This window comes from Balaenoptera physalus, assembly GCF_965194825.1.
Source record: "Balaenoptera physalus genome assembly, chromosome: 1".
NCBI classification, from domain to species: domain Eukaryota; kingdom Metazoa; phylum Chordata; class Mammalia; order Artiodactyla; family Balaenopteridae; genus Balaenoptera; species Balaenoptera physalus.
In genome coordinates, this window is record NC_138882.1 from 25,594,240 (window position 1) to 25,621,951 (window position 27,712).

At 36.0% G+C, this 27,712-nt stretch overlaps 1 protein-coding gene and 1 long non-coding RNA gene across 21 annotated transcripts in view; both read right to left on the reverse strand.

Annotated features, from left to right (window-relative positions):
- Positions 1-27,712, reverse strand: part of CDC42BPA (CDC42 binding protein kinase alpha) — a 316,154-nt gene that overhangs the window by 207,560 nt on the left and 80,882 nt on the right. For 19 of the 20 annotated variants that reach the window (XR_014265738.1, XM_082469813.1, XM_082469807.1 and 16 more), the window contains exon 3: positions 9,625-9,708. Coding sequence is in view for 19 of the 20 variants with exons in the window: in XM_082469813.1 (XP_082325939.1) it covers positions 9,625-9,708 (84 nt within the window). In the remaining variant the exon portion in view is untranslated. Of the gene's footprint in view, positions 1-9,624; positions 9,709-15,850; positions 16,009-27,712 lie in introns of all 20 variants that reach the window. The other variant, XM_082469798.1, reaches the window with a different exon arrangement.
- LOC309665202 lies at positions 1,415-9,618 on the reverse strand. The gene is made up of 2 exons (XR_014266270.1): positions 5,126-9,618; positions 1,415-5,029 (listed from the first exon to the last, which is right to left on the reverse strand). It is a non-coding gene; the product is annotated as an uncharacterized lncRNA (long non-coding RNA).

A 27,712-nucleotide genomic window follows, 5' to 3' on the forward strand; every position in this document is an offset into this window, starting at 1 on the left:
AAAACTAGGAAATATATTATGCAAACAATTGCTTAAACTATTTATTACACTTTCTGTTCTGAAAAGGGAATACATCTAATATTATATGACTTTCCAATAAGTCAAGTTTCAAAGAACCCTCAGAAATTGAACAACTGGAACAGTTCACTTAAAAGTATTTTATATTTAAAAATACTGTTGTAGTTCAAAAAAATCAGAAAAATACACAGAATTATTTAACAACCATGGTCCAATCTACCATCTAGATAATATAAATGTCAACATTTTGTCACATTTACTTCTGATCTTTTTGTTATTAAGAAAATATGATACAAGTTGTAGCCTTCTTATTCCTAGAGCATTCCTGTCCTTTCTCCCTCTGAGAAAATGAATAATCTGAAGTTAGTATATATTCTTCCCATCACATGCTTTATTACACATGTATGTGTCCAAAAACAATAGAATTGTTTTGTGTTTTGAAAACTTCCATGAATAGTGTAATTTCATCTATCCCTTTGCAACGAGATCCCTTTTTACTCAATAATGGCTGTTTACCTTTTAATTGCTGTGGTATTCCATTGTATGAATACAGCAGAATTTATTTATGTAACCCCCCAATTATGAAAATCACCCAATTTTGCGTTATTTCAATGCTGCAATGAATATATTTGTACAAATGTACAGTAAGTCCCCTACATACGAACCTTCAAATTGTGAACTTTCAAAGATGTGAACGTGTGTTGGCATGTCCAATCACGTAAGTTAGTTCACCTGCCTGGCATATGTTGCCACATGCATGCATCCTCTACAAGTGGTTGTGCTTTTGTGTATACTTTACTGTACAGCACTGTATAGAGTACAGTAGTACAGTATTTTTATTTCAAGCCCAGGATGTCTGGAAGCAAGTGTAAAAGCAGCGGTGATGTAGCTGGTACAGTACTACTCAGACATCACTGGATCGTTTTTTCAAGAGGGTAGATAGAATTGAATCCAGCAAGGAACAAGAACCTGTGCCCTCAACATCAGGCGTGAGTGAAACTGCAGCTTGCCCTCCGTCTCCTATTGCTGATGATCCTTCAGCCCTACCATCTCCCACCTCCTCTCCCTCCTCCAGTCAGTAACTCTTCTTGCCTGTTCACTTGATGCCAGCCCCTGTATGCCAGCTGTTGTACTGTACTACTGTACTTTTCAAGGTACTGTACTGTAAGATTAAAAATGTTTTATTTTTTGTGTTTGCTTTTTATGTAATATTTGTGTGAAAAGTATTATATACCTATTACAGTACAGTACTATATAGCTGACTGTGTTAGTTGGACACCTAGGCTAACTTTGTTTGACTTACAAACAAGTTGGACTTACGAACGCACTCTAGGGAACGGAACTCGTTCGTTGTAGGGGACTTGCAAGAGTTTCCCTAGAGTATACACCTGGAAACAGAAATACTAGTTTTAAGCGTTTTCAGCTTTACCAGATTCAGCCAATTTTCTTTCCTAAGTGGTATACCAGTTACTACCCTCACCCCAGTGTATGAAATCTCCCCTTTTCCCCACATCCTCAACTACACTTGGCATTGTTAAACTTTTAAGTGTGTGTCAATATGATGGGTGTGAAATAATATCTCATCATTCTTTTAATTAACATATTCCTAATTACAGGTGCAAATAAATCTTTCTTTGTTGCACTCATATTTTTTAATTAATTTTTATTGGAGTATAGTTGCTTTACAATGTTGTGTTAGTTTCTACTGTACAGCAAAGTGCATCAGCTATACGTATACATATATCCCCTCTTTTTTGGATTTCCTTCCCATTTAGGTCACCACAGAGCATCGAGTAGAGTTCCCTGTAAGTAAATAATTTTACATATGCTTATTGGACATCTGAGTTTTCTCTTTGAAAAACTCCCTTTGCCCATTTTCTCTAATGAATTGTCTTTTTCTTACTGATTTATAAAAGTTTTAATTTATTCTGAGGATATATTTCCACTATTATAAAGATATATCCTGGAGAACCTTAGAAATGTGTGGCTAAAAATAAAAAATAATTTATATGATACTTTATAATTCTATAATATACCTTTAAATTTTTAATTAAAAAGCTGCTATGGCAAAAAGAACTGAAAGGTACAGCAGAAATTAAAAGTCTCCCTGAGTCACACCCTGATAGTTTCACTGTCCACCTGTTATGTCCAGAGGTTACTACCAATAACTCAGCTGAATTTCTTCTCAGAAAATTTCTGTATACACATAAGCATATAAACACACACACACACACACACACACACACTATATTCATATGGCATCCCATCTCCCCTATCTTTTCTTCCTTTACACAAATGAGATCACAGTGCTCTGTAAGTCGTTTTTTTTCAAGTAATAATATATCTGAACAGCTTTCCACACCAGTACATAGAGACCTAATTTTTCTTAATGGCTGTACCACATTCCATACACACTGAAAAACCATCATACAGTATTCTACACATAGCAGGTGCCTAATAATTTATTTCCCACAAGATAAATTCAACAGCCATGATATACAAAACAATTAGCATTACTTAATTTACCCTAATTACGTACCTTAATTTTTTTCCACATATTTCCATAAATTTTATTTGATGCAATAGAATTTCCAAAGCCATTTATTAAACAGCATCACCAAGGAAAATTTTAAAAACAAATAAAGCTTAAACCAAATGAATGGGCAGTTTTACCTGTCAATTCAACTATTAAAATCTACAGTATTATGCTTTCGTTCACTTTAGGGGGAAAATAGAATCACTTGACATACAACTAACTTCTGTTTTAGACTTTAACTGACCTGAAATTATGGTTTGCTGCTAACATTTTAGAGAGGTGGTGAAGTCTGTCAAGCCTAGGAGACTCCTTTCTCCTGGCTTTATCTTACCAGGACAGCTATCTGAAATTTTAAAGACATTTCCAGCTAGAATCTGGAAATGTGACTGACTGATGACTCCAAACTAAATAATGACTCCAAACTAAATAAAGCTCCAAAGACTACCTGTCAACAGAACAGATTAACTTTAGTAGATTCTAATCTCTTCTAAACTATGTAGTGAAAAAATAAATTAATTTTTAAAAGCATAAAATATAAACTATAATATAAAATTTTAAACATATACAAGAGAAAGCAGTAAAATAATCCCCTGCCCCCAATGTACCCATCAACCAATTTCAACAATTATTTTATTGTTCAATCTTATTTCATCTACACTCTCACCCACTTACCACCACCCTTCCTCCACGCACATACATGAGAACACTCACACATATGTATATACACAGAGGATTTTTTTGAAGCAAATCTCAGACATCATATGATTTTATCCATACATACTTAGGCATTATAGACTATTCCTATTAATGCCTCAGATACTTAGTTTAGATGTGAAGCACAGTCTCCTTTTTTGCTTCCGTATATCACACTGTCCTCGGTTGTCACAGCTGAGGAGGGGTGAGGGGTAATGCTACCAGCATCTAGTGGGAAGAGGCCAGGGATGCTGCTTCACATCCTACAATGCATAGGACAGCCCCCAGATGGAATTACCCGGCCTCAAACGTCGTAAGTGCCACTGCTGAAAAACCCTGTTCTAGATCAATATTAACCCAACCATGATGCATGTATACCAAGGATTCAATATAAAGACATTTAATAATGTCCATTTCAATTACATTTTTGAAAAAACTAAGTAAGATTTTTAAAAAATCCTCCCTTTAAAAAAAAGAATATTTGAGTCTCTAAGAATGCAATAATCACAAAGGAGAGGTTACTGGAGACCATGTAGCTTCTTCAGATTCTGTCACTCAGTTTCTATTCAACCAAACATTCTGCTTGCACAGTGATGGTTTTGAGTGTTGTGCAGTTTTACATTGTTAATATTCAGTTATATACTGTTTAAATTTTATCCTTAATGGGTTATTGGTTAAAAAGAAAGAAGAAAAGGAATACCTATACTGAAACAGAAGTTAATACAGACCATATATAAATGATAATAATTCTGCAAAACTGTCACACGATTCTCTTCCCTAGATCCAAAGTCTCCCTGAGTCACACCCTGACTAGTCACACCCTAAATATACATAAACCAGTACTATCACAGTTAAACTAAGATACATTATTCCTCCACTTATGGTATAGAGACAATTATCTTTATTTAATAAATAAGATAACTGAGCCTTGATCATCAGATCAACATTCTTATACAGAATATCCAAATTGCCCAAATACTTGGAAATCACATGTTAAAATGAGAAAATCCATTCATGATATATCTACTTTGGCTTCTAATTTATAAGTAATAAAGACTTATCTCACCCATGAAGTATTACCACAAAAAAAGACTTTCAAATAATAATTGAATCATTCTCTCTAAGCTAATATTTGAGGGGAAAAAAGTCAAGTTTTTTTTATTTTTAAAAAATAAACAAGTGGAATTTTAAATTGCAAAATGCAAGAACTTCAAATATCAGCTCTTACACACCAAAGCATCAATTTACTTTTAAATCTCCACATTAATATATATTTGGTGACCAAATCAAACATGAGACACGTCACATAAATCATTTGATAACATCCACAATTGGCAAATGTGTGAGAAAACAGACATGTTTACATACTATGAGCGCAAAGATATACTGATCCAACTTTTTTTAGAAGACAATTTGGCAATAGCTATCGAAGTTTAAAGGTATACCCGTCCCACACAACCCAGGAGTTCCACTACTGAGGAATTTAATCTGGGGAGTGGATAAATTCTAGAGTCAGCAGGACGTGAAAATCCCTTAGCGTAAAAATTATCCTTAAAAATCCCTTCAACCTCAGCATACACAACCTGGAGTACCTCAGGGTAGCCAACAGCAATATCTCTGATTAACAGTATTTCACAGCCCTTTCTATTTCTTTTTTTTTTTTAATTTTTAATTAATTTATTTATTTATATTTATTTTTGGCTGTGTTGGGTCTTTGTTTCTGTGCGAGGGCTTTCTCTAGTTGCGGCGAGTGGGGGCCACTCTTCATCGCGGTGCGCGGGCCTCTCACCATCGCGGTGCGCGGGCCTCTCACCATCGCGGTGCGCGGGCCTCTCACCATCGCGGTGCGCGGGCCTCTCACCATCGCGGTGCGCGGGCCTCTCACCGTCGCGGCCTCTCTTGCTGCGGAGCACAAGCTCCAGACGCGCAGGCTCAGCAGTTGTGGCTCACGGGCCCAGTTTCCCCGCAGCATGTGGGATCTTCCCAGACCAGGGCCCGAACCCGTGTCCCCTGCATTGGCAGGCAGACTCTCAACCACTGCGCCACCAGGGAAGCCCAGCCCTTTCTATTTCTATGTTACATTGCATATACTTCTTAGGTGGCGTGACTAGTTCTGATGCACTATTTTCTCTCTTGTTTTGAAATTTCTCTTTGCTAAACACACATAGTTAGATTTGGTGAAAAAACCAAATAAAAATAATAAAAAGGTGGAAATAATCTAAATGCTCATCAATGTTTAAAAAAAAAAAATCACCCTACTAAACAATATATCCATTCAGTATAATGAAACTATTAAAAAGAATCAGGTAGGGCTTCCCTGGTGGCGCAGTGGTTAAGAATCCGCCTGCCAATGCAGGGGACACGGGTTCGAGCCCTGGTCCGGGAAGATCCCACATGCCGCGGAGCAACCATGCCCGTGAGCCACAACTACTGAAGGCCGCGTGCCTAGAGCCCGTGCTCCACAACAAGAGAAGCCACTGCAATGAGAAGCCTGCGCACTGCAACGAAGAGTAACCCCTGCTCGCCACAACCAGAGAAAAGTCCACATGCAGCAACAAGAACCCAACGCAGCCAAAAATAAAATAAAAAATAAATACTTTATTTTTTTTAAAAAAGAATTAGGTAAATGTATAAATATGGAAATGGAAAAATCCAATATATATTATTAAGTGATAAAAGCACTGTGAAAAAAATCAGCCTTTTAATATGATTCCAATATAGTAAAATTTTCTATTAAGGATAAATAAGAAACTCTTAATAATGATTTACTTTGAACAGAAAGACTGGACATCTGAGGGAGGGGGAAAAAAAGCTTTCATTTTTTTTACTTGTTATTTTCTAGAGTGCTTGCATTTTCTTTTTTTACTATACGTAGCAGATCAGGAAGTAGAGGCAGTTCCAATCTAATGACCTCAATTCATTACTACTATTAACTACTGCTGCTACTACTACTGGCACATACATGTATAAAAATAATAAAACAGGGCTAACAACAATAACAAAAATAAGACAATAGGCATAAACCAGTACTATCACAGTTAAACTAAGATATATTATTCCTCCACTTATGGTATAGAGATAATTATCTTTATTTAATAAATAAGATAACTGAGCCTTGGAAAGGTTTGACTCTTGAGATGGAGAGCATTTCTGTAAACTATACTGCATCTTCCAACGAAATGAGTAAGACATCTCCTATATGAGTGAAATCAATAAGAGGTGAATAAATTTGAAGTGAAAGTAAAATTCACAGAATAGACTAGGAGAAGTTAACTTAAGGGATTGTTGACATACTAACAAAGTTTGTAAATGATGAATCTTTAGAGATATTAATCTTTGTAACTATAAGATTTACTAATTATCTATCTGCCAGGTATAGAAAGAGACAAATTTCCTAGTATCTTCAAATAATCCATGTCCCACTAATTATATATCTGTTACATACCTTAAATAGAAATAAATATGACAAACAGGTTGGAGGTAAATCTCTGAATAGTGTTTTAAAGTATCAACAATACACAGATTTAAAAAGTAAGAAATTTTGCTGCTCATTTGTAATTCATTAAGCATCACTGGTAGGACCAGTTTTCCAAAATTAGATAAGTAATGATCAGAATGGGTTTCTTTTTAATGTTTTTTTAAAAAAGGATTTGACAATTCAAGCACAGAAATATAATTGCATCCTACTTTAAAATGAATTCCTTTTTAAAAGTTTCAATGTAGAATTTCTTCCTGAAAAATGAAAGTTTCAAATAGTTTGAGGCAAGTTCCTTTCAAATACTGAACCAGCCTTGTATCCCTCAAATAAACCCCACTTGGTCATGGTGTATGATTTGTTTTATATATTGCTGAATTCTATTTGTTAATATTTTCTTAAGGATATTTGCATCTATGTTCATGAGGCATATTGATCTTTAACTTTCTTTGTATGGTCCTTATCTGGTTATTCCATCAGAATAATACTGACCTCAAGGAATGAGTGACATTCCTTGGGTCCCAAGGCCCCTAGCTGTTCCACATTCTCTCTGCCTTTCAGAGTCTTTGTATATCTGTTTTATATGTAATGTCCATGGCCTTTAGCTGTACTTAATGGGAAAGATAGGAAGAAGCACATCTATTCCATCTTGCCCCAGAAACAGAACATATTAATGACTTTTAATTCAACAAAATAATATTTAATTTTTAATTATTCCTGTTTTATCTTCAATTTTGCCACTTCCTCCAGTGAGTAATGAAAGTTAAACCAGTTACTCTTTCTTTTCAAAATTCTTCCCCAACATACATACACTACCAAACGTAAAATAGATAGCTAGTGGGAAGCAGCCGCATAGCACAGGGAGATCGGTGCTTTGTGACCACGTAGAGGGGTGGGATAGGGAGGGTGGGAGGGAGGGAGATGCAAGAGGGAAGAGATATGGGGACATATGTATATGTATAACTGATTCACTTTGTTATAAAGCAGAAACTAATACACCATTGTAAAGCAATTATACTCCAATAAAGATGTTAAAAAAAAAAAATTCTTCCCCAACATATCCAACATCATAAAAAGTAAGTACAAACTTTAATTAAATTTTTTAAAAGTTCTAACCCTGGAACACTAAACCACTACAATTATGAGTTCTGCGAAACAATTAGAACATAATTCTTTACTAATTTTTAATAATAAGACTTATTGTTCCAACTGCTGGCAATGCTGTCAGCCCCTCCAGGCTTTGCCTCAGCCACCGAAAGCCTACTAGTCCAAGGCCATGTCCTTCTGGAGGCAGCCCGTATCCAATGACTAACTAACTGAGGCAAGTGCATAAAGGTCAACCATTTGGCCCAAGGCAGGACAACTCTGAAGGACCATTTCTGCTCCACGGATCCCTGTTGGATCAACAGAGGCTGAAGGGGCAGCTTGACTTCTCCCTGACAAATCATATTTCACCTCCTTTCCCATCTGTCAATGTCAATTTCAAAAGCACCCCCTAATAAACAGACTGCATACTAAACTCAATCTCAGTGTTTACTACGTGGAAAATATGACCAGTAACAGTAAGGCAATTCAGTTTTAGGGAAATACAAAAGTAAACATTGAAGTTATTGAATATAACGGGCACTGGCACATATGTCAGAGAGTGACATAAAACTTTCCAGATACACTTTTAAACATGATTTTATTACCTCTGTAATTACCTCTGGGAGGTAAAGAGGGGCTGGACTTGGGCGGGGTATAGTCAAAGAGTACTTTAGCTTTATCTGTAATGTGCTATTATTTGTTTTACAAAGACTATCTCTGTTAATTTCATGTGTGCAGTTTTTTTCAGTAGGCAAGTAGAAAAAAAAGACTGAAAGCAAAACTTGCCCAAAATGTTATTAATTCTAAGTGATGGAATACAAGTGATTATTAGTTTCTTCTTTGTGTTTTGTTATTTCTTCAAATTTTCTAAAAGAAAGAAATATTGAAATATTTACTTTCACTACCACAGTATGTATCTATCATCATGGGAACCATTTTTGCTTTTCCCTATGTATTTGCTGTTTTTCAGGTTGCTACAAGTACTGGTATATACAGAAAGATTTCTAAGGGCTAATTTATCATTATCCTCTTATGAATCTTACTACCCTCTAGAGCTAACACTCAGCCTACTCAGCAGTATAATCCTTCTGTAAGTTAAAATATTAAAATACTTCCACACCGGTAAGTTCTGCTTCCCTGAGGCCTCTGAATGCCCTACCTCACTGAGCAACTCACTATAACCCAGAACAGCAGGAGACCTCCAGAACCACTCCCCAAATTTATGTGTAATGTCAGGTTTGACATACATATCGGCTATTAGATATTTTCAACATCATTCCAGTCTTTCCCTCAAATCTAGCACCAAGATTAAAATGTTGACAACTCTTGCAACAGTAGATTTTACTCCCATTTTTAATAATATAAAACAAAACATAAATTTAACTGCATAGTCAGCAATAAACAGAATTCTTACAGGCCATATTCAAAATTCCTGCTGAATTTGCTTATAGCAGAATACAGATAAATAATATAAACAAGTTATATCAAATTGGATATCAATCACTACAAAATTTCTTCCTATAAAAGAAACTGGTTTCCACACATCCTTTTAACATATGTGTCTAAGCCTGACATTCTAAGGGTTTCCATTTGGTTTTCAGATAATATTAAAATAGCATCACAAATGTAACATTCATCATAACTATATCATAATTGTGAATTACTGAATTTGTCTCTTAGGCCTTAAAAAATAATGCCATCATAGATAAAAGGTTACTAAATGATACTTAAAGACCTATTGGCTCTCTATAATTTTATTTTTCTCTAAAAATATTTCTAAAATATTATTTAAATATTCCAATAATTAGAATCTTACCTCAGCTCTTTTCAGCATTTCCCATTTATTCAATATTTTCATGGCAAATACTTTATCTGCATTTTTTAGTTTCACTACAGCAACCTAGGAAAGGAAATACAACTTTTAAAATGTGACAAATAATACTTTTTTCAGTCATCCATTTTCCTTTTTCCTCTCTGTAAAAAAAAATAAATACGAAAATTATCAGATTTCCATGCAGTTCAAATTCTAAGATCCTAAATCAAATAATATTGTCAGTTGAAAAAGTTACATTAGTGAACATGTGCCAAACAAACAACTGTGTTTTTGAACATGGTGTCGGTTGGTGATTGTATATTATATTCTTGTTTTCAAGTTTTCTGCTCTGGAATTTAAACTCAATATCTACTATCACTAAGAAATTGACCAAAATGTACCAAATGAAATAACTAGAGCTTAAACACTGCATGCCAAATTCCAACACGATGCTACAGGGAAAGCCAGCTGCCAAAACAAACATGTTCCATGGGGATCAAACAGTATGACATAAACTGACATGCCACATATTCTTACACACTATACCACAACCCCCAACGTGCGCACACACACACAACCTGAAGATCAATTAAGGCTAACATCTCTACAAATTGTAGACTTCACACATACCTTTCCAACAAAAAAAGGAACAGATATTTCTGTATTTTGTATTTTAGTTATGGATCAAAAAACTGTCAAATACAAATAAGTAATCCACTATTTTCACTCTCAACAAACTGATTACATTTCTGTTTCTACTTCTCTCCCTCAGTTTGACTAGATAATCTCAAAGGGCCCTTGCAGCTCACTTGGGATGCTATAGAGCAGAGACTGAACTACGTAAGAGGAGACAAAGGCTGTTTCCAGTTACTGGGGGTGGGTGGAGTAGGGAGAAGACAAATACTACTCTAATGTGCAGAAGGAGAAAACAAACTATATACAACATATCTTCAAACAGTTCAAAAGGATAGTTCTAAGCATAGAGAATAGGTTTAAACTCAAGTCCAAAATTTTTTAAATCTTAATAGCAAATGTACATATCAGGGGCACTTAATAAATTTATTTTTGGATCAGAGTGCAATAACAATAATATGACTATATAATTAAAATCAATCAACTATAATTAATTATAGTTTAGTATTATCTAAACTAGAATACATCTTGGTAATTGTCATAAATGGTTATACTAATGACTGTGATTACAGTTTCTCATCAATTAAAATGGTGGGAAGGAAGAAGAAATATCTCAAATTCATACGCAGTCACTTTAGTCTTTAGTCATAACTGGTCATATCTGCAGAAATGACGGATCAGTTGGTTCATGTTTAAAGAAAAGGGGCTGTACAAGATATAGAAACAACCTAAATACCCAATGACAGGTGAATGGATAAAGAAAATGGAATGTTATTCAGCCATAAAAAAGAAGGAAATCTTGCTTTTGTGACAACATGGGTGAACCTAGAGGACATTATGCTAAGTGAAATAAGCCAGAAACAGAAAGACAAAAACTGTATGATCTCACTTCTATGGGAAATCTGAAAAAGGTGAACTCACAGAAACAGAAAATTCTATTTCTGGAATTCTAATTCTAGAAAGGTGGTGAAAGGGGCTGGGAGTTGAGGGAAATGGGGAGATGTTGGTCAAAGGGTACAAATTTCCAGTTATAAGATGAGAGGTGAGTAAGTTCTGGGGGTCTAATGTACAGTATGGTGACTACAGTTAACAGTATTGTATTATATACTTGGAAGTTGCTAGAAAGTAGATCTAAATGTTCTCACCACAAAAAAAGGCGGTGGGGGGGAGTGCTATGATAAAGAGCGAGGAAAAACTTGAAACATTTTTTCACTAGGATCTCTGAAAGTCTGAAAACGCAAGTTTCACTATTTTGTAGACTCAAATCATATGCTGCACAACTGGGAGCACAAACAGACGGAAGGACAGGAGCATAGAGCTAGACATGCCTGCATTTAAGACAGGGAAGAGATAAGGACGGCCACCACTTAAGCCCTCTCTTATTCTGATTTAGGGAAGAATGGCTGAAAGACTCCAACACTTAGATTTGCCCTTCTCAGGTCATGTGGTGTGAAAAGAACTCCTCCCAGCACTGTGTGATTCACGAATTTTCTATGCATTTGAGTATATAAGTATCTGATGATAACCAGTATCGTAGCAGCAGTATTCACCAACGCATATTGAGTGTGTCCTAAATGCCAGTTACTCTTCTAAGAGTTTTATGAAGGTCCACAATCCCTTACCTGCAATTCTGAAAGCCAAATGGTTTTCACAACTCATTTGGCAACATATACTGACATCAGGCTAAGCATAGTTTTGGGGGAGTTTTGTTTTCTTTTTAATCTCAGTGTAAAGATAAACATGCTTCACTGCAGAAACACCAATGCATTTGTTTATGAGGTTCTGCTCAAAACCCCAATAGGACTGTTATATAAAATAGAGTGTATGTATTAAATTACCTTTCTAAAATCCAAATAATATTGGAACCAAAACCACCTCTGGATTATAGAGCTGTGCAGCAGAAATAAGCTAGCACTTACTGAACACTCAAACACTGAGCTAGCACTTATTGTGGCTGTTCAGGGTAGTGGTGATAGCATGGACTCTACAGCCAGACTCGGGTTATACACAAGTATAAAATATTAAAACAGGGTCTGGCACTTAATAGGTGTTCAATAAGCAATAGCTATTATTATGTGTCAAGCATTGCACTAAGCACATTATAGCCCAATCTCTCAACTGTTGTTTACTCTATCACTAATATGTGGTAGACGTTATACATCCTAATTTCTTCAATTTCTGTAACTAGGAAATAAGAAGCTTGATCTATTCAACTTCCAACTTCATAAATTTATACCCATGACACATACATCAACATAGAAATATAGTTAGAAATATCCTCAAATAAACACATATATACACAAATAAAAACTAAGCCACAATATTTACGCATGGTTTCCAACAGTAAAATATTGTAAATAACTTAAATATTCTGAAAGGTGAAAGTGACTGAATATATCACAAACAATAGAAAATTATTAATATTCTTGAAAATGTTAAAGAATACTATTTAATAGGGAAAGTTCACAATATATTGTTTAAAAGAAGTTTATTAAAATTTGTACACTAAAATTAATTTTTTTATATATAAACATAAAGTATATAGCTATACATTTCTATGCCATATTTATTCTGAGAAAGACAGGCATCAAAACATTTTAAAAATCAGGTATTTCTAGGGGATATGATTTCTATTCCCCTTTCTACATTTTCTGTACAGAACATATAAAATTTGAAGCATGGGGTGGGATAGTATGGAATACCATACCTCATCCTGATCATGAAATGACCACTAATTACTGAGGTATTTATAGTGTGGCTGATAATGGCCAAAATGAGACCCATACTACACATCTATGTGATAATCAGGAATGCCATGCTGCTGCAGGGTGAAAAACATTCTCAAAGCTATCTTACAACAGTTTGATGAGCTGCCTAAAAACTCTTCTAGAATGAGGTGGGATGTGGTGAAATAAAAATGTCAGTTCACCAAAGGGGAAACGGGGTGAGGGAGGGATAAATTAGGAGTTTGGGATTAGCAGATACAAACTACTATATATAAAATAAACAACAAGGTCCTACTGTATAGCACAGGGAACTGCATTCAATATCCTGTAATAAACCATAATGGAAAAGAATATGAAAAATATGTGTCTGTATCACTTTGCTGTACACCAGAAACCAACACAACATTGTAAATCAGCTATACTTCAATTTTTTTAAAAGTCAGTTCAGAAAATATTCTTAAATTATCAAATTGATGACATGATGAGACAAGAATATGAAGTTGATGAAGTGATAAAATAAAACTGATCTTGCTTTTCTCCTTTAACACTACAGATCATTTTCACGTTCATTTCATAAAGAAGAAGGAGGAGGAGGGGGAGGACGAGGGGGAGGACGAGGGGGAGGACGAGGGGGAGGACGAGGGGGAGGAGAAGAAGAAGAAGAAGGAGAAGAAGATTCTCCTAGAAATCTAACTTCAGGTTCTAGATTTTCAAGAACCACAGCTAACTGACATATAAGAGCTTAGTATGTTAAAATGTCCTTTCTTATATAATTTGATCAAAATGAAAAGTACACTTAGTATGGATGGGAAGATGATAAATTTAATACAGAACAAAGACATGTTTTTAAAAACACCAAATATAGAGCTGTCTTTAAAGACAGCATATTAAAAGCACTATGATGTTAGAAAAACTTCAAACGCTACAGAAAAATCAGTAGGTGACAAATGTAAATGAATGAGTTCTTAAACACGATTTAAGAATCATGACTTATAGATACAACATATAACTTAGGAATGATCATACTATATTAAACAGAATTTCAATATCCAAGAAGCAGCTGGCATGCAGTCCTACAAATCTAGTCTACATTCAATATATCCAGAATTTGCCATACCTCCTCCTCTAGTCCATACCATTCCCATCTACCATGATGTCTTGCCTGGACTATCCTACCTAGCCTCTCTACTTCTGCTCTCACGGCCCAAAATCTGTTCTCAAAACATCAGCCACAGTGATTCTGTTTAAACTAGCTCAGATCATGACACTCTGCTCCAAAACTTCAGTTTCTGATCTCTCTCCATGTAAAAGTCAAAGTCCTTGCTATAACTTCTAAGTAGCGTGGTCCAACATATCGTGGTCTCCCAGATCTCATATTACTCTCCTCCTAGATCACTCTCTCCAAATATACTGATCACCTTGTTCAATCTCAACTTAGTGTTTCTGCACTTATTATTCTGTAGGTCTCAAATGGTCTTTCCCCCCTATAGTTACATGGTTTGCTCTCTCACTCCCTCCCTAAAATGTCATTCTGCCCTTTCACACTTTCTATCCCATGTCTTTGCTTCCTTTTCCCCTTAGCTCTTTTTATTTAACAAACTGTATATTCTATTTATGTATTTTGCTTACTGTTTGCCTCACTCACTAGAACATAAGCTCTATGTGGGTGGGTATTATCTTTTTCTCATTTGTTCACTAGTATGTGCCCAGTGCTTGGGAATCAATAGGTATGCAATAAATATTTACTGAATAAATCACGAGTGATTTGTAATCTATATGAGTGTACATACATAGAAAGTTGAAAGGCATCAATATGCTCAGCTTCAAGTACACTACTAAATTGATACTGAAACTCAAATAAAAAATAAGGCATTATGATAAAAGAGATACAATTCTGTATCTTAAGGTTTAAGTGTGTACCAGATTATTCCAGCTCACGTTGCTCTCTTAACAATTATGTATGGCTTTTAAAGTCTCAACTTCACAACTTAGCTTTTATTATCTTTTGTGTGTTGTTACTGTTCACTATTTATTGCTCCGTGTCTTTGTCTCCTTTTTATCTCTGCTGTATAATGTCTACCATCACTTATCATTAATAATAATAAACAAAAACACTCATTTGTAGAAAGCTTACTGTGACCGGCACTGGGCTGAGCACAATGCATATACTGCCAAAATCAATTCCTACACCGCTCTCAAGTAGGTTCTACAGTCCTCGCTACCTGATTACGGAGCTAGAGTTGTTTACTGCTACGAGTACTGAATAGTTCTCCAGGTTCTTGAAGAGATCTTCCCATTCATCATGCCTATAGTCTTGATTCCTATTGCCATGTTAATGGTGATCATTGTTCATCTGTATGGAAATCACTGTATTTGTTTTTTATAAACTGTTCTGTTAGTGATCAGTCTGTATTCAAAATATTTAATAAAAAAAATACTGAGTCTCTTTAACAAGCAAACTAAAAACACTACAAAGAGTTCACTAAACCAGCTAGAGGTATCCTCTCTATGGAGTTGTAACTTATATATATAGTAGTGATAGTCAAAATATTTAGAAATTGGTATGGCATGGGCATTGACCAATTAGAGCAGACACCGGCTATAAAAATATAGTATGCCCATGCCAGTGTGCCCCTATGGACTGAAGACTAGCCCATATACAGAGGCTATCAAAGGTGAATCATGCAATATAACTTCAAACTTCTTTCACTCTCCCTTGACTCTCAGGAGAGCCAGGGTACAGAGTTTTTAAGGAAGAATGAATGGCTAAAAATAATTCTCCTTTCAGACCCTAAGACTAGGTTATGCAGACACATTAGGGCCTAGTTATGGTAATTAGAGGAAGCAAGCTAATTAAAAGCTTTTGACACCTGAAGCAGGGGTAGCAGGCCAAAGCAGCAAGCTTTCACAACAAGCTCTGAAGCCCAGAAGCCTTGAAGCTGCCGGAGCAAGGCTGGAGCAGGCAGAAGCGGTGAGCCACCAGGAAACTGTGGACAGGCAACACCCAGGGCGTAAGTTAAAGGTTTTCCTGAAAGCAAAAAGGAAAACCCAGCGTTAAGTTAAGCAGTAACTGACAACAATTGAGTCGTAGAGAGAAGGTTCTTAACTCGTAGAGCTGTTGATTTTCAATTATATCTTGCTCCTTTATTATTTCCCATAATTTACGCATTTCTTATAGGAGGTACATAAATTATGCTTTCATTTTCAGAGTCGTTTTGTTTTGTTTTTTTTAACAAAAAAGCATAATTGAGAGAAATGCCGTTTCTGTCAGATATCCATGCCAGAGATGAACCTATCCACTGGGTCTGTATAATACCTAATGACAAATTCCTGATAGAAGACAAAATACTTTGGAGAAAAAAAAATTATCTCTTTAGGGCTGTCTTTGCATTTTGAAATCTATTAGTTGATAACTACTACAGGGTATGTAAGGCCACCAGAGATATTTTAACCAGGAATGAATAACTAAGCAGCAAGAGCTCCTAATCCAGCCAATACTACTTTTCTGTACAAAATTCACTGTGTCTTAAAATAGAGTAAATTATCTACAATCTATTTGTTGCTTTTATTTTACATACTTTAATTGATATACATACAGAGCAAGGAGAGGGAGAAAGGAAGGAAGGAAGGAAGGGAGTGAGGGAGGAGGGAAGGAGGGAAGGGAGGGAGGAGAGAAGGAGGGAAGGGAGGGAGGGAGGAAAGAAAGAAAAAAAGGAAGGAAGGAAGGAAGGAAGAAAGAAGGAAAGAAAGAAAGAAAAGAAAAAGAAAGAAAGAAAGAAAGAAAAGAAAAAGAAAGAAAGAAAGAAAGAAAGAAAGAAAGAAAGAAAGAAAGAAAGAAAGAAAGAAAGAAAGAAAGAAAGAAAGAAAGAAGGAAAGGAAGAAAGGAAGGAAGAAAGGAAGAGAGAGAGAAAGGAAGGAAGGAAGGAGAAGAGAAAAGAAAAGGAAGGAAGGCACTTTCTCATACTAAATCTCAAATATTATCAGCCATGCATTAAATACTCTGAATTGACTCTGGATCACACTGGCCTATGACCAGGCAGGACTTATTCTCAGTCCACTGACAGCCAGACTGCTGTCTGCAGCAGCCCACTCCCGACCCTGCACTCATTCTTCAATTCTTCCAAGCATTAGGACTATAGAGCAAATATCACTGTCCTTAACTATCTGCCTCACTTAATCCTAATGAGTAACTATAAGCAATTCTCCAGGGCCCTGTCCTTTTCTTCAGTCCCTTTTATGGAAAAAAATATATAAACAAATATACATATTATTTAAGTATTTATATTATTGCTTTATTTTTTTCCATAGTTCAATCTCAACTGAGCCCTAAATCCATCTGCAGCCTCACCATTAATCCTTTGTCCTTTACCAATCTTGTAAAATAACCTGTGCCACCCTGCCACCACCATCTATCCTATCCCTGACCTATCCAAACCTTACCCTGCAATTAATGACCTGGTAGCCTACTTCACAGAAAATAGATCCTTCACATTCCCTCATACCACCTTTAAATGTTTCTACATTTCTACTTCTCCCTACTTCTTTTCCTTTTGAGCCCAAGGAAGAAGTGTCCCCACCACTTGCAAGGATAACAGTATCATCTGAGATCTTAATGCCAGACTCTCCCCTTCCTTTTCTTCTTTCCCTTAGTTCCATTAAAGATTTATTTCTGGACTTCAAGCCTTCTTTCTTATGGCTCCTGAACACCAATTGATAAACTTTTCCATGACCATCTCCCATCCAAAAACAAAACATAAAACAAAAACTTTATTGCCATCCTACCTTCCCCTCAAGAAAGTGATATCACATCCCTTTTTCTACAAGGTATCATTTCTCCATAAAGCACATTTGTAAAGAGTACTATATGCTTGCTTTTTCCACTTGTTCATCATTTGTTTCTCAGCCTCTTTCAATCACCTATTTCAATCTAGTTGCTATTTCCCTCTACTGGACTGAAATTACTCTCTCAAAGATCAATAATGACCTTCCAAATTCCAAATGAAATATATTGTTCTCAACTCTCATCTGTTTCAACCTCTCTTCATTATTGGACATCACTGACAATCAATATACTTCCCTACTTATTCTTTTTTCTGTAACCTATTAAATGATTTTCCCCAAGGATCTCTACTCCACTTTTTTTATATCTCCTCTCCTTCCTGACCTGTATTATCTATTCCATATGCCCTAATTAATATCTCTACGTTGATGACTCCTAAATCCTTATCTCCTAATAGGTAGACCCATACTTCTAGTTACCTATTAGTCATCTCTCTAGAATGTTCAGCAAATATTTCAAATTTAAGAAGTCAAAAACCTGCACGTTAAACTCATTTACTCAGGTTGCATACCTCAATCATCCATGATTTCCACCTTTAACTTATCACTGACATCCAAAGTGACTTCTTTAACAATCTGTCTATCCCACCCATCCTTCTTGCCCACTGGCCTAGTTCAAGCCCTCATTATTTCATCTGAAAAATGACAATAGGTTCCTTTTTGACCACCTTACTATATGTCAGACATTATGCTAACTGCTGAGAATACAAAGAAATAAAAGAGCCCTTCCTCTCAAAAGTCTCACAGCCCAGTGTGGGAAACATAACTAAACAGATAATTATAGTACAACATGAAAGGAAAGGTAACAACAAGGTCCTATAAAAAGCACAGAAGAGAGATTCCTAAGCCAAAATGCAGGAGAAAGGAGGGAGGTATGTAATTCGTGAATATATATGTTAACATTTCTTGGAAGAGGTTATTGACATATGAGTCTTACACAGTGAGCCCCAGAAAAAGGGGACCAAGGGGGGTCTGACTGGAGAGAGGGAATATTTTGGGAAATGGGGGCAGCATGAGCAAGGCACAGAAGCAAGTGCTATCTGTGCGGGGGAGAGGGGTGAAGACAATCAGGGATAATAAGCAGTTTTCTTTCTTAGGAAAGGTTTTCTTCACAGCAGGGAATAGCTAGAAATGAAAGTGAAGGATCCAAATAATGGAAGAGTTTGTATGCCACGCTAATCAACTAGAACCTTAAAATGTAGATAATAGGGAACCATTCTTCATATTTGGTTGTAGCTACATAACTTTAATAGCTCTGTGGAGAATGGTTCTGAGGCAGGGAAAGAAATGAGAAGGTTACAGCAGTAGCTGAGGTGAAAGATACTGAGGACCTAACTAAGGAAGAGAGGAAGAAAGTCAAGAAATACTTAGGATAAAAAAAATCAATGATTAATTGAATGACGTGGAGGCTAGAGAGTGAGAAATCCAGGATCTCCCTCCCTCTGGTCTCTTCTCTACCAAATCCTTCCTCTACACTATCAGTATTATCTTTCTTATCATTCTGATTCTATCACTACTCTGCTTATTAACATTTGATAGGACTCCCATTCCTGTGAAATAACGTTCCTTAGAATAGCATACCAAATCATTCACTGCATCTGCCCAAGAAAACTTTCAATCCTCTTCTCTCACTACCAACAACAAAAACCCTATATTCCAGGCACAAGATCACTAACTGCTCCCTGAATAAAAGAAATGCACTTAAAAGAAAAAAATAACTATTTTGATTATTTTAGAATATTATTATAGAAAATTTATAAAACTGAAGTGTGAAAAAAAAAGAAAGCCACAGATAACATTATTTCATAGAGAAAATGACTCTGAAATCATGTTTGTCCATATCATTTCAACCAGCAAGGTCCTCTTCTAGAAGTTTCTTCTAGAAGTAATTATTTAGAAAAGCATCTGAAATACAGTGAAAGCATTTTGTACAAAAATGCTTTGGAGAGCATTATTTCTAATATAGAAAAAATAGAACAACCTAAATATTTCATTCATTTTTTATGTATTAAGCACCTACTATGTACTAGACACTGTTGTAGGTGCTGGGGAATTGCAGTGAACTGACAGGGAAAAAATTCCTATATTCATGGAGCATACATTCCAGCTTAACATTATTGTTAAATAAATTACAGAGCTTCCACATAATGGACTTCAATGGAGCCATTAGAAATCAGGTTTAAAAGAAATGTTTCAACATATGGGGAAAAGACTTAAAATATTTGGTTAGAAAAGCTGGTTAGATATCAATGTTTATAAAACTATCCCAATTTTATTACCTATGAATAGAAATAAAATTGGGAAGAAATGCCCCCAAAATTACAGAAGTAGATCTCAATGCTGGGTACCTTTCCCTCTTGTAGATTAGACTGTGATCCTAATCAAGGGTATGGAACATGTTTGGATTATAGTATATAATCAATAAGTATTTTTTTCATTAGTCAAAATAGAGAAGCATGAAAGAAAAAAAGAACTTCATTTTTCTGTTTTTAATCTCCAATAAGGAAAATTATTATATTTAAAAGTACTGTGCTAAGTACTGAGTATAATGAATAAAGAAATTCAGTCCTTGCCTTCACTAAGAGTCTATTGGTGAAGACAAACATTAAACACAGAAATAAGGAATTTAAAAGTTAAAAGTATAAGTGCTAGGAAGAAATTGTACAAGGTTCTCACCTTCCCCATTAGAAAGTCCACTTTCTCTGAAAACACAATATCCATTAATATTGGCCTTAAATATAATGCATGAGTCATTTCAAAGTATCTGCAGGAACTGTATCAATAAAAGGTGAGTGCCTGGGCAAATTCACTCTGCTCTACTTTCCACTTCTGTAAAACTTATCCTGCTGCTTTTTTATTCCTAGAGTTCAAATTTGGAGTGAATAAAAATAGTCTATCTTTAAAGCAAGAAAGGTTCTACCCTCTCTATTAGACTCAAGAGACAAGTGTTGAAAAACAAAGGAGTAATTCTCCTTCACTTCTGTCCACGATTAACAAGTGGATTAAGACTCAAGACTTGTCCTCTAGCAATCAGCCTAGAAGCCCGTATCTTAATATGACTCTGTTCCACTAGCAAATGAGTTTCTAAGGCTGACTGGAAACCTCAATTCAGCTAGCTGGATATACATAATTTTTGTCTATTTTGAGATCCAAAGTGGGGAACAAAGGTTTACATTTGAGGGAAGGTAGTGGGAAGTCTCCAGCTTGGCTCCAAGTTCCTTAATCTTTTTTAACAGCAGATCCTGATAACACTGAACCTGATCTGGCTCCAACATACTGGTTAAAACCCAGAGGCAAAGAGAACAGAGTAACTGGAACCTTATGTCCTTACATGGATGCAACGTCTTACAGCCCAGAAATAAACAGTATCAAAAACATCCAGGATTCTAGAGTATAGGGACTAGAGACATTCATGAAAGGTATGTAGACGCAGAACAGGGAAGATTGGGATTCTCAACGGATGGAAACACTTAAGTAGTATAAAGAACCTCAGCTGTGCAGACCAGTCAAGAAATATTCAATTACTGAAGCACAAGAGCCAGGTACACTGACTTTTGTTGATGTTTTCTTTTTGTTAGTATTTAAAGACGGTTTTGAGATGGTAAACGAGGGACACTCATTTACTTCTCTCTCACTCTCAATCTCATGAAATTACAGAAAATATATATTGTTCAAAGGAATAAAATTACAACACTGGAAAATAAGAAGAATATCATCAACGAATCAGATATTTTAAAGAATTCCTGAAATCTAGGATGAATAAAATGGGATTAGATAGAGACAAGAATGGAGAAACCATAGCCCAAATTACGTTACAGAAGAAAATTAAGGCACAGGTAAGAGCAATGACATAGGGAGTGAAAGCTCAAAATTAATAAACTCAAAGACTAAAGAGAGCTCATAAAGAAACTGTCAGTGTATATTCCAAATGTTTGCATTTTTGCCAGAAGATATAATTGTATACTTTAAAAGGAATAAAGTAATAAATGAAAAGGAAACTATCAGAAACCACAAGGTACTTTGGTAAGGCAGCTGGTAAGCGAAGTAATATTAAAGAACTAGTATATATAAAATAATAGCTTTCATATTTTCCAAGAAAAAAAATCAGAATATAATGGTAGTAAACTATCCCAACAACAGCAACAGAAGAAAAAATACCTAGTAAATGAGCCAAAAGTTTAGGAAAACTGCCCATCTTTCTTCTCAAAAATTATAAATCATATTGCAATCCCAAAGAAGACTGGGTATCAATTCTCCTTTAATTAATCTGTAAATTTAACATTATCCCAATGAAAATAACACTTTTTTAAAGTAGACAAGTTGCATCTAAAATTCATATAGAAAAATAAACACTTCTATTTTTGGTGGTATATAAGATTAGATACTTTGAATGAGCTTTCTAAACATAGTAAATATGAAAAACTATTAAAATCACATTTTAAACATATTTCAGAACTAGGATGAAAGAAACTGGTATAGCATCAAAACTAAGTGCATCTAAGAATACTAAAAAACAAGCAAACATAGCTGGCTTTCACCATGAAGGTTTCTGCCAAACTCTGGAGATTGAATTTTCATGTTGGTAACTGTAAAGCAGGTAGGAACAGGAAATAAAGACTAGACAGCACACAACATAGACAATCTAACAGGGAGCCATACATGTAAAAAATATCTCCTAAGACTAATAAATGGATTTAAAATGGTCACAGGATACAAGGTCCATATACAAAAAAATCTACTGCATCTTGACATACTAATAAATGGTAAATGTTCCATGTGTTCATCAGCTGTAGAGCATAGTATACTATGTCAATTAAGTTGTCTGTTAATTGTTGTTCACATCTTTTATTCCTTATTGATTTTTGTCTACTTCTATCAGCCATGAAAACAGTGTTAAAATTTCCTACTATGAAATTGATATGTCTATCCTTTTAGTTCTGTCCATTTTTGCTCTATATACATAAAAACTGTCAATTAGACAATACAAAGTTATAATGGATGTAGTATAATAAAAATAAATATTTTGCCTTTGTCCCTAGATCCTGGCACACAATTCCTAAAACCCTTTGAATTTGTGGAGTTATAATATTCTTTTGTATGTTAAGGAGATGAGTAGTGGCCCTAGATAGTTCAGCATTGGGGGATGGTTGCCAGAAAGACTACTCCATTATTAGAATCTTGTGACTTTCAGCCCCACCCTCAACATGCAGAGAAGGGGAGAGAGGCTAGAGATTGAGTTGTTAATGGCCAACAATTTCATCAATAATGCCTATGTAATGAAATCTCCATAAAAACCCCTAATTGAAGGGCTTCAGGGAGCTTCCAGGTTGCTGAACACATCAAGGTGCTGGAACAGTGGCACACTCAGAAAGGGCATGGAAGCTCCATGCCTCTCCTTCCACACCTTACTCTATACATCTCTTCCATTTGGCTGTTCCTGAATCGTATCTGTTACAATAAACCAGTAATATCAAGTAAACTTCTGGGAGAAGATAAAGATGGCGGCATAGGAAGACCCTGAACTCACCTCCTCCCATTAACACAACAAATGTGCAGCTACATAAGGAGACGTTTTCCTCTGAAAAGGACCTGAGAACTAGATGAACAACACCTTGGCAACAGAAGATAAAAGAGACACATGGAGAGGGGCAGGCGAGGCAGAGACATGGTTTTACTTGGGACACCAGCCCAGGAGCAGTTACCCACAGTTAGCAGGGATTCCAAAAATACAGAACTCTTCCTCAAGGAGTGAAGGTATTGAGCACTACATGAGGTACCCCAACCCTTGGGTCTGGCACAGGAAAGGTGACCCCCCCCAAAAACATCTGATTTAGCAAATAAATGGGAATTAAATCCAGGAGAACCACAGAACCAAAGGGAAGGGAGAACCCACTATTAAAGGGGTCACATACAGACCCACTCACCCTGAGATCCAGTGCAAAAGGAATGGTTTGGAAAGCACCTACACCATAAGCAAGGGAGACCCACTTACTAATCTTAAAGTAACTGCCAGCGAGACATGAGCCAGTTGGAACATTCTGTGGGGACAGAAGCACTGGCAAGCTTTGCAATAACATTCTAACTTGCTTATGACGGAGCTGATGAATGCCATTTTTGGTGTCCTCCCTCTAGCCTGTTAGCACCAGGAGGGATGCTCTACCTACGTCATGCCACAACCTGGTCAGGTGAGCACCCTGAACCCCCACTTACCACACACACCAGCCACATTATAGCGGGGCTGGACGAGCGCCCTGCACCCAGCCCACCCTATGCAGCAGCTGAGCCAGGCAAGTGCAACACACCCTGCCCTCCCTGCAGAGCAGCCACAGCTCTGCCACAGCCATCAGGGACATGCACCCCACACGAGTGCCATCCCTTGAGTGCCTAGCACTGATAGCCAAGGGAAATGGCACTTCTGGGCCTCATGGGTCATCTCCTACACAAGACCACTCTTTCGAAATTGGAAGAGTAGCTGTTTCGCCCAATACGTGAAGACAAACATAGGCAAATGAGGCATAAAAATATGTTCCAAACTAAAGAACAAGACAAATCTCCAGAGAAAGGCCTTAATGAAACAGAGATAAGCAATTTACACAACAGTTAGAAGTAATGCTGTAAAGATGGCTCACTGAACCTGGGAGAAGAAAGAACACAGTGAGGACATCAACAAAGAGATAGAGGGAATTCCCTGGCAGTCCAGTGGTTAGGACTTGGTACTTTTACTGCCAGGGCCCGGGTTCAATCCCTGGTCAGGGAACTAAAATCCCACAAACCGTGCAGCCAAAAAAAACCAAAACCAAACCAAAACAAACCAAAAACAAAGAGATAGAAAATATAAGAAAGTACCAAACAGAAGTTATAACTAAACTGAAAAAATACTTGAGGGGCTCAAAATCAGACTGGATGAAGTAGAAGAATGAATCAGTGAGCTGAGACGAAGCAATGGAAATGACCCAGACAGAGCAGCAAAATGAAAAAAGAATTTAAAAATTGAAGATACCTTAAGGGACCTCTGGAACAACATCAAGGTGAATAACATTTGCATTATAGGGGTCCCAGAAGGAGAAGAGAGAAAGAAAGGGCCAGAACAATTATTTTAAGAAATAATGGCTGGGGCTTCCCTGGTGGTGCAGTGGTTAAGAATCCGCCTGCTAATGCAGGGGACACGGGTTCAAGCCCTGGTCCGGGAAGATCCCACATGCCGCAGAGCAACTAAGCCCGCGCGCCACAACTACTGAGCCTGCACTCTAGAGCCCGTGAGCCACAACTACTGAGCCTGCGTGCCACAACTACTGAAGCCCGTGTGCCTAGAGCCCGTGCTCCACAACAAGAGAAGCCACCTCAATGAGAAGCCCAAGCACCGCAACAAAGAGGAGCCCCCACTCGATGCAACTAGAGAAAGCCCGCACACAGCAACGAAGACCCAACACAGCCAAAAAATAAATAAATACAATAAATAAATTTTAAAAAAAAAGAAAAGAAATAATGGCTGAAAACTCTATCTGGGAAAGGAAGCAGACATACAAGTTGAGGAAGCCCAGAGAGTTCCAAATAAGATGAACCCAAAGAGAACCACAGTGACACACATTATAATTAAAATGATAAAAGTTAAGGGTAAAGAGAGAATCTTAAAAGCATAAAGAAAAAAAACAACCTATTACATACAAGGGAAACCCCATGAAGCTATAAGCAGATTTTTCAGCAGAAATTTTACAGGCCACAGGGAGTAGCATGACTTATTCAAGTGCTAAAAGAAAAAAAAAAATTCCAATCAAGAATTCTCTAGCCATCAAGGTTATCATTCAGAACTCAGCAAGAGTGGAGTTCATCACCACTACATCAGCCATACAAGAAATGCTAAAGTGACTTCTTTAAGCTGAAAAGAAAAGACACTAATTAATAATAAGAAAACATACAAAAGGGAAAAGGTAAATATATAGTAAAGGTAGTGGATAAGTCACTTACAAAGCAAGTATGAAGGTTAAAAGACAAAATAGTAAAATTAAAAATACAATGATTAGTTAAGGAAAGCATAATATTAAAACATGGAAAAGGTGTTATCAAAAATACAAAAGATGACAGAGGAGTAATCATTTAAAACTTTCAAAAAAGTTACTATCAACTTAAAAAAGATTACTGTATACTTAAGATGCTGTATGTGAACCTCATAGTAACCACACACACACACACACATACACACAAACTTATAGTAAACATAGAAAAGAAAATGAGAAAGGAATCTAAATATAACCCCAGAAAAAGCCAGCAAACAAGAGAGAAAGAGAACAAGAAAGAACAGAGAGGAGCTACAAAAACAGCCAGAAAACCACTAACAAAATGGCAATAAGTAAATACCAATCAATAATTAATTTAAATGCAAATGGACTAAATTCACAAATCAAAAATCATACACAGTGGCTGAATGGATAAAAAGAAGACCCATCTACATGCTGCCTACAAGAGACTCAATTCAAAAGTAAGAATACACACAGACTGTATGTGAAGGGATAGAAAAATATATTCCATGCAAATGGAAATGGAAAGAGGTGGTGTAGCTATATTCATATCAGACAAAATAGACTTTAAAACAAAGACTTATAAAAGACAAGGGCACTACATAATGATAAAGGGTTCAATCCACCAAGAAGACATAACATTTATAGATATATATGCACCCAACATAGGAGCATGAAAAATATATAAAGCAAATATTAATGGACCTAAGGGGGAAAAAGTGAAAGCAATACAATAATAGTAGGGGACTTTAACACCCCACTTACAGCAATGGACATATCATCTAGACAGAAAATTCAGTGAGGAAACACTGGTCTTAAATGACACATTATACCAGATAGAGTTAATAGATATATAGAGAATACACCATCCAAAAGCAGCAGAATACACATTCTCCTCAAGTGTACATGTAACATTCTCTCTCACATGCATAGATCACATGTTAAGCCACAAAACAAGTCTCAATAAATTCAAAAAAAAAACTGAAATCATATCAAGTGTCTTTTCTGACCACAATGGTATGAAACTAGACATCAATTACAAGAAGAAAATTGAAAAAAAAAAAAACCCACAAAAACATGGAGATTAAACAAAATGCTACTGAACAGCCAATGGGTCATTGAAGAAATCAAAGGAGAAATCAAAAAATACCTAGGGACAAATGAAAACACAAATAAAATGTACCACAATCTATGGGATGAAGCAAAAGCAGTCATAAGAGGGAAGTTCATAGCAATACAGGCCTGTCTCAAGAGATAAAAAAAAAAATCTCAAATAAACAATCTAATTTTACACCTAAAGGAACTAAGGGAAAAAAAAACAGAACAAACAAAGCCCAAAGTTAGTAGAAGGAAGGAAATACTAAATATAAGAAAATGAATAAATAAAACTGAGATTAAAAAAACAATAGAAGAGCTCAATGAAACCAAGAGCTGGTTCTTTGAAAAGACAAAAAAAAAAAAAAAAAATCAATAAGCCTCTAGCTAGACTAACCAAGGAAAAAAGAGGGCTCAAAAACATAAAATCAGAAATGAAAGAGGTAAGTTAAAACTGATACCACAGAAATACAAAGGATCATAAGAAAACATTAAGAACACATATACACCAACAAACTGGACAACCTAGAAAAAAGAGATAAATTTCCAGAAATATACAATCTACCAAGACTGAAAATTTTAAAAAAAGAAAATCTGACTAGACCGATTACTAGTAACAAAATTGAATCAGTAATCAAAAAACTCCCAATAAACAAAAATCCAGAACTAAACCAATTGACTGGTGAATTATTCCAAACGTTCAAAGAACAGTTAATGCCTATTTTTCTAAAACTCTTCCAAAAAACTGAAGAGGAGGGAATGCTTCCAAACACTTTTAATGAA